The sequence below is a fragment of the Egretta garzetta genome, unplaced genomic scaffold, assembly GCF_000687185.1.
Source record: "Egretta garzetta isolate BGI_Z169 unplaced genomic scaffold, ASM68718v1 scaffold50, whole genome shotgun sequence".
Taxonomy (NCBI): Eukaryota; Metazoa; Chordata; class Aves; order Pelecaniformes; family Ardeidae; genus Egretta; species Egretta garzetta.
The window spans coordinates 3388448-3400934 of record NW_009258613.1 but is presented as its reverse complement, the minus strand read 5'-3'; the positions used below and the strand labels follow the sequence as shown (position 1 = coordinate 3400934).

The 12487-nt window shown below is 37.9% G+C and overlaps 1 protein-coding gene across 4 annotated transcripts in view; it reads right to left on the bottom strand.

Annotated features, from left to right (window-relative positions):
* Window positions 1–12487, bottom strand: part of EFR3A (EFR3 homolog A) — an 83615-nt gene that overhangs the window by 32954 nt on the left and 38174 nt on the right. For 3 of the 4 annotated variants that reach the window (XM_035903426.1, XM_035903428.1, XM_035903429.1), the window contains exons 7-9: window positions 6419–6556; window positions 1602–1680; window positions 539–674 (exon numbers count right to left, since the gene is read on the bottom strand). In XM_035903426.1, the coding sequence (XP_035759319.1) occupies window positions 539–674; window positions 1602–1680; window positions 6419–6556 (353 nt within the window). The remainder of the gene's footprint in view (window positions 1–538; window positions 675–1601; window positions 1681–6418; window positions 6557–12487) is intronic. The other variant, XM_035903427.1, reaches the window with a different exon arrangement.

The following is a 12487-nucleotide window of genomic DNA, read 5'->3' as shown; positions in this document are numbered from 1 at the left end:
ACACCAAAAGAAAACAGCAAAGTACGTGTGTACACATCTTCATAACTACTCTTATTTCAAAGAACTATGCTACCTTAAATGACATAATTCACCTTTTTTCAGCTGCTTCACAGTTACTAAGGTAAAATTTCTCAGAGATCATTCTACTCTTGACTCCCATATTACCACTCATCTCACAGCAGCTGTATCACAAAACAACAGTGCTCTTGATGTTTTGTAGAGTCGCACCCTGTTCTCTCAGACTTTGTGACTTCTTACCACACAGGAATTCCTGCCTTACACAAGGCTGTAAGAATGCATCTACTCATTTTTCAATGCAAATGATTATAAAACAGTCAAACAACCAAGTAAGCATGTTTGAGTAAATGTAAACAAAGTAAGATTTCGAGCATTTTATCAGCACAGAGGAGAAAAAAATTAATATATACAAAGCCTTCGCAAAATATATGCTTTCATTCAGTCTGAAAACAAAGCAAAAATGAACACCACCCTTCAAATCTATCCTTTCACCTGATGCCTTTAATTTAAGAAGACTTACCTATTGATCCTTTAGCTGCTATTGCAACTGCTTCCAAAAGAACCTGAATAATGCCAGCACGAACTCGTGGGGAGTCCCTTTTGCGAACATCAAGGTGTCCAAGAATTTCTTGTATTACATGATGGGAATATTGTGCCTATTAAAAACCAAACAAACAGAAAGAAAAGCTTCACCTGTGACTTTAATAAGAATAAACTCATACACCATTCAGCTACAGTCACAACTATGTTCCTATTCTGCAATGTTCTTACTCATAAATTTATCTAAATTTCAATCAGCTCCTGATTAAATATGGATTTAAAAAAAGTACCATGACAGATGAAGCCACTCAGGTCCATCCAGCACAGTATGAACAGCTTATAATATTAAAACATCGAGGAACATCTACTTGAACAGAGGAAGTGCAAAGTGGTACTTCATGCAGCTAACTGCAGTTCAAGGACTTCAGCTGGTCTTACAGAAAAGCGGCATTGATACAGATGCTGAGAAAACTCAGCTTTCTTCCACAAACCTGGAATTTTAGAACTTTATCTTTTGGGTGTCTGTGCTTGATGCATTCAAGAATCAGACTCTGATCATGTTTACAACAGACAATAAAGGTTGCCCACTAGTAAAAATCAATTAGCACAACAAGGTTCCATGTGAAGTTGTTTTCTTGGGTTGTAAAAGCAGTACACAGCTGTATTGGCATGGAGACATGACCAACTTAAGAGAGATTTATTTATCAAGCACAATGGCAGATCAGTATGGCTATCCTGCTCCTTGTTCTGGCATTTGCTCAAGGACCTCTGCGCTACCTTCCATCAAGAAACCCTTTATATCTGTTTTCTTCTGCAAGTGTACACTAATTGAAAGTAAATCAGACAACCTCTGATCATAAAACATGATTAGGTTATTATTTGAAAAGTTTAAAGAATAAGGCTAAGGAGTTATGGAAAGGTAACTTTTGGATTAATTGACTTAATCTACTGTCTACCATTATCATGGTGAGGTCAGCATTTAACCCTATCTTATGTGCTTGAAATGTGTATGCATGGAAAACACACCCTGGAGAAAATCCTACCTGTATAGAATACATGATGATTTTGAAGCAGGAAACAGCAAATTCATTGGGATCCCATAGTCTGTGATGGTCTAAATGCCTGTAACCAAAAATTAAGGGACCTGAGATAATGACATTCCACAGATAGAGTAAATAGCATCTTACAGTTTTCTCTAAATTCACATCAAAGGGATTATTTCCTTATATAAATCTTCCATACAATGACTTATTAACTAGGTGAGAAAACGAGAACTTCACAAAAGCATTTGTTTTCAAGGTTTAGGATGTGATTACAAAACATTTGGCTATAACAGAAATTCCTCATTTTCTAGTTTCAGGAATTTAAGGAACCTAGTCATACCAAAGATAGACAGTTACAAATATACTGTATGCATACAAAGTTGTGCATAGAAATGGCTGTAACATTATATGGCTATTTACATGAAAGAGACACACTGAAGAGGATGGTTATAATACCTTGACAAACTTCTATTCTAAATAAGATAAAGAATTTGTTTTGAATCAGGAGCTACAAAGTAATTATGGCTTAATGTTACATCCAGAATAGTGACTCTAATAAAACTTTTGTTTTCACAGTGGTTTCATGAATAATGTATATGGAAAACAAAAAGGAGCTACTCTTTGTGTATATACTCCTTTATCACTCTGAAGCATTTCAACCTTTTCTGCAAGAAATATCAAAACAAAATCAGAACAGTAAATGCATCAGTTTCTCTTTAGATGGGATAGGAACCACTGATGAAAAACGTCAGTTTCAGGCAAAGCCAAGAAATTCTGCTTAAGCAGCTATGCTGAAAGCTATGAATAGGGCACGCATCACATTTTCCAGAAAGGAGATCCGAGTACCTGGAAAATCGTGACAAAAATCAATGCATTTTTAAATCTAAAAGATTGATACAGGTAACTTGGGATATCTTTTAATTGGAATGATTCAGGTAAAAATAAAATAAAATAAAAAAAAAACAAAAACAAAAACAACACAAAACCAACAAACCCACAAAAGCCCAAAACAAACCCCAAAACTCACAAAAAGCTTTCTTACAGAAAATGAGTTTAGGTATTGTTTCTAAATAGGTGTCTCAGCTACAGAATCATTACTGGTCTACCCTTTCTTCAAGTACATAGTAAACATATAAAGACGCTTCAAGTAATAAACTCAAATGCAAAAGAAGTCAGCACTCTGAACACAGGAGGACTGACTGAAAGCTCTAACTCACTTTGCATAGAATTTGGAGTCTCATTTAACTTACTGGCCAGCTGCTACCAGCTGAGTGACCTAGCTGAGTACACAGGTCTCCTTCAAGGTTGATTAAACCAGCTGGCGTAAAGCTACCCTCTCCTGTGCCCTAAATTATCTTGCAGTCCATCGCAGAGCTTAAAAAAAAGATACTGCCATTTTGACACATTACATACCTTTAATAGAAATCCCTACAGGAAATTCCAGGAATTTTACAGGTGTTTTTCTGCCAAGTTAACAGCATATTTGCATTACTAAATATTAAACTGGACTACCTGTTGGAGATAGCTGCCTGCCTTGTGCACGTTCCAAACCACACAGGTATATTTAAACCCTGCCTTTGGGTAGAAAGACAAACAAAATTATCTCTTTAAATCCTTCAAGGCTTAGTGGCTCACAAGATATTTATTCGTGTCTTCTTTCTCCTTAGTATCATTCCAGTACAGTCCATCATTTCTTGTACATTTTAGTTAACCTATTTTCTTTTTTCTCATCAAATACAAAATCATACGCCCCACTATCATCTTCTAATTGGAACTGATCCTTTTATCTTTCAGGGTAACATGTGTTCTCTGTTACCCCAGACAATTCCTCTTTATCTGCCCCAAAGATTCATTCAGGCAGATTATGGTCAACCACTTCTTATATCAAGTTGTTTTTTTTTTTTAAAAACCTTTCCTTTCCTCTCAAAAGAAGACATACAATTTTCCTTTTTCCAGAAAGGCAAAGTATTAGCTGCTTCATGTAGCTGAATTGATGGGAAAACAGCAGAGGGAAGATGACAGCTTAGGTTAATGTTTTGTGTAATAGCTCAATGGACAGCATATATGCGTGTATGGTGTATATATATACATATATATGGTATATACACACATATGTATACTGGAATTTTCCTCCTAAGGAAAGGAGTATTAGATTACTGTAGGTGATATATTTTACTTGTCATAACGCAGGCAGTGTATTCAATGTAGTTTTGTTTTTGTAAAAGATGGTAAATGGTACTTTCAGCATGGTGCATTTAGTTTAGTTAAAATCAAGACACATCTTGCCTATTTTTTTTTTCCAATTACATTCATTTCTTCTAATAAAGAATATCTAAGTAAGATTGCAAACCATTTTATTGCTGGATTAACAAATCCAAGTCTGCCTTCCATTAAGATGTGCTGCATATATGGAGCAAATGTGCAAAATTAGGTTTCTCAAACTGAAAGGAACAGCAGAACCAATGGTGCAAATGACTACTTTATGGAGTAAGAGGCACTAACAGTCCCTGAATTCACTCACGTTGTCACACATGCAAGCAATTCTTACAGAACAAAATGATAAATCGATACTGATGATTAGAGAGCAGAACTGAGGCATGTATGGGAATATACAAAATCTTCTCATGCATCGTGTGCTGAAAGATTACTAGCCACCAGTCTTTTGACATTCAAAAGTCTTTCGCAGATGATGTGATAACTCTCAAGAATGGAAACAGAGTGAGATGAACAGGGTTAAACTCTGGCAGTTGTTTATCTTCACTAGATTTCTGTATCCCTCTGGATCTGCCTAATCTATTCATCACTGTGAATTCATGCTAAGTAAGTCTAAATAGCTTGTGAGTGTTGACACAATTTTTTTCTGTATCATATTAATATAAAATTTTTAACTTTCATTAAGCAGTTTGCCAGATTGATCAGTCAGATTTCATTAAAAATGAGAATTTGAGAGTTTCTAGCTACTGCATGTAGACATGAAGATTTTCTGTCAAAGGCAAGGAGGATTAAGGTCAATCCAAACCCATACCAGGAGACTGACTTAAGTTTTCAACTATCTTCACTGTACTTAAATCCCTCAATCATCAAATGTACTCAGCCTCATGATGCAAGAAGGACCATTGCATTGCATTTTCTGCATTTCTTGTTCTTCAAAAATACTAAATTATTTATAAAAAGATAAATTTATGTGGCAATTCTTCCTCAAAAGGGAACACAAAAATGGTGACCACAAAGACTCTATTCATAGAAGAGATAATACAGTCTGAGCAACTGGTCGTGATCTACTGATTTCAGTGCACAAATGCAGCATTGTAGCACACAGAGGTGCACAAATACTCCAGCAATTCCTTAGGATTATGGCGAGTAAGAAGAGAAATTAAGCTGAAAATAACACTTTGAATACTTAAAACTTTGGATCTGCCACAGAAAATGTAGATATGACACCTTCTCAAATCCCAAACCAAGCAATAACTCTAGGGAATCAGGAATTATTTGTGGGAAACTTCCCTAATACTGAAAGGATTCAAAAGTCTGAAGGAACTGCACTTGCTGATAAAGTTTTGAGATAAGCCTGTAAAAGGAACTAAAAAATGGTAAGAAAGCAGCTGCAATGTAGTTCCAGATAGTCCATCCAGACTGTTTAGTACCTAAATGTTCACTCCAGTGGCATGTATTCTGGAGGAATGTAAATTTTAAATGTAGGGAAGGATTAAAATTTTGTGATAAAACACAAACTTTGCAACAGTTAAATTCCTATCAGACTGGTGTAACAGGTACACATGGAAAGTAAGATAACAGCACAGTTCTTTGCATTTCATGCTTTTTGGGTGAAAAATAAGGGGACACAAATTTTTCTGCCCTTGAAACCTACCCTATCTTCTTTTTGCATTTCTGTTCTTATGTAACAGTAGTAACTTGAAAATGGCTTTTGGTAGCTTGAAGGTCTTTCAGTATATGAATGGAATACTTTGTGGGAAGAACTAGGCCATCTAAGAGAAGGTATTTCCATAACAGGTGGGTATCTTGAAAATCTACAAGAAGGAGCAAGCAGCTCTCATCATCATCAGGAAAAGCCAGGGTTTGAGAGTAGTATCACTGAGTCTAAAGCTTTCTGCAAAGATTTCTCTCTGAGAACACGCCTAGTTTGTAGACAGTAGCAGAGGTGAAAGAAGCATATCATCTCAATACCTGCAGGTTTTGTCACATCTTATTTTTTAAGGAAGCAACTAGGGCAATGCAGAGAACTAAAAAATGTTGGACTTGATAGTTAATATATCAGCTCTAATTTGTACTGTGTGCGTTTGTGCATAATGTGCATACTGTGTCCACATCTGCCATTCATTGCTAAATAAGTTGTTAAAGATATTCCTCACAGAATATCAAAACAGGTCTTGGAAGAAAACTTCAAGAAAGTACAAATCTTAACTTTATGTATAAATCTAGGCACAGTATCCCTTTGTGTTACTTGTATTTTACTCCACTTGTCTCTTCACTGAATGCAGTAAACTATGGGACATTAATAACTTGAATAAACAGTTTCACATTCAAAAGAAAGGCCAGCTGAGGCAACAACCTATCCAAATCATTATATTGCACTTCTAAAATCAGTACAATGGGACACACATTACTTCATAACTATCTTCAAGTTAACAGATAGGCAACAAACAGGTGAGGTTAAAAGAGGGGCAATTTTTTGAAGAAACATGAATGGAATCCTTTGGGTTGAAAAGGAGGAAAGAATGTAATGCAACAAAATAAGAGGATGAAATAAAAAAAAAAGAATCTCTTAAGATAAGAGCTTCCATGAATTTTCAACTTACGCGAAAACAGGTCTGACTGCATTATTCATATTTCCATAGGTTGCTCGTCCTAGTAGTTCCCTGAAACAATTCTCAGCCAGCAGAGCAGGATTTTCTTCCTTCTCTCCTCCTGTAGGAGAGGATGGAGGGCCTATTCTACTGAAATAAGACAAAAATACATTGATTTTACTACTGATAAATATTCACCTTCCTTACTGTACCTACCCTTGGTTCTACGATGTTCACGAGTCACGCTCTTGATCTAGGCAAGAATTGTACCTCAAATATGCGTCAAGCCAGAATTCTGAATAAAACATTTTATTCTCTCATAGCAGGACTATAGCTTGTCATCTGTTCACTCTGTACTGACCACTGCATTAGTAAATATTTACATGGCAAATGCAATGGCTGTTAATACTGATTTAACTTGTTACCCACTGCATTTTAACAAACTATTACCCATTGCTAACAATGAATGAAGGCTATGAAACCATGCAAAGAGTTAGGCAGAACCTTAGTCATTTTGTTCAGCCTAATGATCTCATTCACCTGCCCACTACTGAATCCACACACTGTGGGTGAATGTTAAATAAAACTCCAATACTTCTGCAGAAACAGATGGCTTGCGACTTGAAAAAAAAAGTCTGACTGAACCAATTAGAACATTATCACCCACACAGTTACCTCTAACTCGACAGGGTACAAGTTAGTCACCTTCTAAGTGACTGTCTCCTAACATTACTATGAAAAGGATTGTACCAGGTGTCCGTGCTGGCAGCATGGGGGCTGCAGGGCGGCCCCTGAGGGGAGAGGCCGGGGCTGCCCCGTGCCGGACACAGCCGGTCCCAGCCGGGGAAGGCACGGGGGGGGGCAGCGGAGGAGGCAGCCCCAGGCCGCAGGAGGAGGAGGAGGAGGGCAGGAGGTGCTGCAGGCCCGCAGCAGGGATCCCCTGCAGCCCTGGAGAGACCCCGCTGGAGCAGAGCCCCAGCCTGCAGCCCGGGGAGGGCCCCAGGCCGCAGCAGGGGGATCTTTCCTGCAGGAGCTGCGGCCGTGGAGAGCCCAGGCGGGAGCAGGTTGTCCCTGAGGGACTGCAGCCCGGGGAAGGGCCCGCGCTGGAGCAGGGAGACGGGTGAGGAGGGAGGAGCGGCCCAGAGGGGCTGGCAGGGACTGACCGCGACCCCATCCCACCCCTGCGCCCCTCGGGGGAGAGGGGTCGGGAGGGAAGGGGTGAAGGTGGGGCTGGAGAAAAGTCAGAGAGGAGGGGGAAGGTGGTTTTGGTTTTGTTTCTCACTATCCAAATCAACTTTGGTAGTAAAATTAATTAATTATCCCCAAGTCGAGTCTGTTTTGCCCATGATGGTAACTGGTAAGAGATTTCCCTCTCTTTATCCTAACTCATGAGCTGTTTCATCCCATTTTCTCCCCTGTCCTGTTGAGGTAGCGGGAGGCAAAGTGAAAGAATGGGTGGGAGTTTGGCTTATGGGCAGGGCTAACCCACCACAAGAACTGGAAAGTGAACCACAATATCTATTGTAATGTCTGTCTGCATCAGTGCACACAAGCCTCAGATTTTTAACCCTGTTAAAATATAATACTTGGTCAAGTTGTTTTTTGCATTGTAGTATTCTGTGAGACTGCTGGACAACTGGGCTGCCATATTTATCACATAGTATCTTACTAGTAACCTGGAGGGGGGAGAAACAACCCCAACCTCATACACCTTTCACATTTGAAAATATATTTTTAAGACATAGATACTGATGTTAATTTCCTCATACTATATTTATAAAGGTGGCCTTTGGTGAAGGATTCTTCCTTCCCTAAAGGCATTACTCTGAAAAAGAAACACAGCAACTTTTTTCTTTAGTCAGACACTAATAACAATGAAAAAGTACAGACTGTCAAACTTTGCATCAGAGAAATACACCATGAAGAGTGTTAAACTGCATTGGTTCTGCCGAGAAATTCGTCCTTTACCAAGAAGATTACAGTTATTTGAATCACAGAAATGTACTACCAAGAGTAAAGAACAATAAAACATGATGATATGACAGGAGGGAGAGGGAAAAAGCAATGGATGGGGAAGAATTTATTACTACTACAGCTACTATTTCTTCAGGTGTTAAAATACCCCAGTGAATGACTTAATCTAAAATAAAAATTCTTTTAAATTAAGACGGAATTTAAATCAGCATTTAAATATCAACTTCATTTCATATGGAAATTTCAACTTATGACTTAATAAATCTTGCCGTGTAAAGCAAGGCTTTAATGTTTTATACTAGTGACAGCAATAGCGACCAAACTTTGGTAAAGTTCAAATCCCATCATTTTCAATTATTTCTTCTCTCTCTGTGACCGGGAATTAGGCTGACTATTTAAAATCAACATGGTACAGAAACAGAGTGAGAGTACTGAATTAAGAGACTGAATCCAGACACAAGAGAAGCAAAAGTACAGAAAACCCAGACTATTTTGGACAAAGTAAAACCTACTGAGGCCCGAATTCTGCCCCTGAGTTTTGAAGGGAATAGCCTGTCCTCACCTCAGAATAACTTAAGTCAGCATCTGTGCTGTAAGCAGAGAAAGGCTGAGCCTTTCTAGAAGGGTTTGCAGTTTCCCACTTCTCATTTTTGATGCAGGCACTGGTAATGTTTTTTGGTTGATTTTTTGTGTGTTTTTTTGGGGGGTTGGTTTTTTTTTTTTTTCTTTCCCAAAGTCACCTCCTTTTCAGGACACAGAGACCTGAATTACTAGAGCAAATCAAAGACATTTGAAAATGTGTTTCTGAATTTAAGTGCTTCACACATTATACCATTCAGCTGTTACTAACATTTCATTTAAATTGAGCAGTGGAGAGGTGAGAGAGTGAGGAAAAAAGAAAGCAAACAGTCCCCCCCTAAGGTACTTACATCACTTATCAACAAGTACTGTACCTAGAGGTGGCAAGTAATTTTTTGCACAAAACACATTGTAAAAACTTAAGTGAGGATTCATTCACCTACAATAACATTATGCATCTATGCATCAGATTTTTTTTTTAGACTGCAGAAATCAGTACACTAAACCCTTAAACATACTTTCAGTTCTGCAATGCAAGGTTGTGCATTAAGTATTTTTAAAAATGTTCACTAAGGGCATCAGCTTTAGTTAATGTTCACTCTTCAGCATCATAAAACCACAGCTTTAGAGCATTATAAAAAGTCAAATATTGAAATGCCACTAGTCAAATGAACACGCTAACATCATCATTGTAGTATCTTCTGATAGCAAAAGTTCTTCTAGTGTTTCAAGACTACTGCAATCTAAAAGTTGTAATATAAAAATCCTGTTGCCTCTGGTAACATCAGTGTTTCAGAAGTTACCATAACATTGCTAGCTCGTCAGATTTTAATAATGAAAAAGCCCCAGGCACTCTGTTAGATAAGTAAGGAGAAATAGTTTTACAAATGCACAAGGATTAGAATTTTAAGAGGCATGACAATTTGTAAATAATCCACCATGACTACCACTAAATTGCAGCTTTATCCAACTGGTATGCCCCTCAATCTCCTGATTTTTTTTCCTGTACTGCCTAGACTCTGATCTAGACAGATGGGCATCCTTCTCAGGGCAGAGAAGGTACAAATGACAGTGCAAGACTCTCATCCCTAGTGCTGACACAGATTCCCTAGAACAGAGAAGCATTACAGGTCGGTGGCTGGGGGAAAAAAAAAAAACAGGCTGCAGAACACAGAGAGCTAGCCTACCTGGAAGAATTCTAGTTAAAATGCAGTAAAAATAAGTGATCTTTTAAGCATTTCTATGTGCAATCCTACAGAAAGTGACTTCTCAGCGCTGCTTGGAGTCTTACTTTAGCATAGGTTAAAGGAAGAAATTGCACTCCAGTCTTCCTAGTCTAATCATCAGTCCTAGACTGCATCGGAATGTTCAAAATTATCTCCCACTGTTTCTAGGAATCACACTTTTATTTTCAACTTTAGCAGCACCTACCTCTAAGTATTACTCATGAGTATTCCTTAGCTTTATCAGACGAAAGACAATGAACAGAAAACTACTCTTCTAGCTTTTTAGTTTTGAAGGAAAGCTTTGTACAGCCTCTCCAGTTTCCAAATTGAGCAATTAATATGAGCAACTCATACTTATTTTGCTTCACTGACTTGGTTTTTCAACAAAGATCAGAAAACCTCTGACAAATCCAACTGCAACACTTAAAAAAAAATTACTACTCTTCCTCTGCATCCAGAGTTTTTGTGCTACCACAAGTCCAGAGGAGTGAAACATAAAATACATTTTACAGTGAAATGGGCAAGAACTACTCCCTTTAACTGTTCTACCACCTTTCTTGTGGATAATCTCTATCAGAAAAGGTGGCAACGAGGAACTGGAAGGAAGGATGTTTTGAAGTACAGCAGTTCCCACAGCAAACATCTAATCTCAGGTTTAAAATGGCTCACAGCAACTCAGCATCTCATGCGTGAGACTTCTTTAATACCACAAAACCAGGACTGGCCAAAAAAAATAAGATGGGACATGTGAATTAAGACTTAAACACTATTGAGCGGAGTAGCTACAGGAACATTTCACTATGATTCACTCACCCTGAGAAAGAAATACATTCTAATTTAGCTCTAAAACAGAATTTATGTGAACACTGTAGATATATTAGAAGGATTTGAAGTCAAGTCTACAACAAGTGCTAGTGTCCTTCTGCCTTAAATAAGGCTGGCACATTTAGCTTTGCAGTTATGAAGAATGTGTTACAAACTAAGTGAATTTCCAATTTCATACATCCCTTCCCTATTTTAGAGAAGCATATAAATTGACATACATCATTGACTCTTCTGAATTTTCTTCTAGAAAACTTGAAGGAGGGAGGGAGAGTCTTTCAGGCAGTACAGCTAAGAAAAAAAAATATCTGATTTTTACAGTATGTTACACTTGCAAATCGTTCTGATAGTCATGTAGCTAGAATGTGCATTCAGATGTACGGACAAATAACAACCTCCACAAATACAATTATCTTTATAAAACTCCCAAAAGTGTCTCATCTGACATGTACTCAGAAGAATCTTGAATTAAGCTATTAAGGTTCCACAAGTAAAAATTACACTGAACTTCAAGGTAAGCGTTACCTATGAGTACTTCAGTTTTAACCAAAAATGGTTATTTTCTATGAGCTTAAGTTGGGGGTATATTCTGGAATTTCTGCTCTTTCGCAAATAATGCTTTGATTCCATCTGCCAGAACAATATGCTTCTTACTCCTACTCTTCAAGATGCCTCTGCTTGTGCTCCACAAACATGAAGTCACATGTAAAACAAGATGAGAAATTCTCTGTAACATCATTTAAGGCCAGCAGATCAACAATTTATAAATATTGTTTTCAGCTTTTCTGTCATATGCACATCATACAAGGCCCCTACTTGCCACTTGGAAAATCTTTAGTCTTTTTTTTCCATTGAATGTGCATAACAGAGAAAGTTTCAAGCAACCAGTTCAGATATTTAATTAACAGTTGCTTTTTGACAGATTTGTTTTTCTACCACCACTATTGCACTGCTCAACAAACGATAAAAATTAGTCCTGCAGTACATATAAACTGATCTGCTTTAAGTGGTTGATCCAAATTTTATTTCAGGCGGTTTTTCCATCAACAGTTAGTTTAATTTTGCTATATAGAAGGAAAGTGTATGCTTGAGGACACTGTAAAGAGTAACAAAGGAAAGGGCCCACGTGCATCTAGAAGCCCTGTAAAAGCTAGCAAAGGCTCAAGGCTCTTCTTGTTCAAAAAGCAGTTTCAGAAACCTTTGCCTCTTACTCAGATCACTCTGCAGATGTAAAATCCAAGCGGATATTTCTGTACATGCTGTGTGGGCCATGAGTTGTATGCAGTAAACAGATAAAGTGTGGACAGATAGACAACTATTGATTTTAGTCATTTAGTCCGAAAATCTGCTATAGAGAAGAGACAGGTACTGGCAGTTAGAAGTAAGAGAAGAAAAATAAGGCTAAGGAATGGAAAAAAACCTACCACCAAAACCCAACAAACCAAGAAAGAGAAACCTGACAGATTTAGCAAGCTGAACA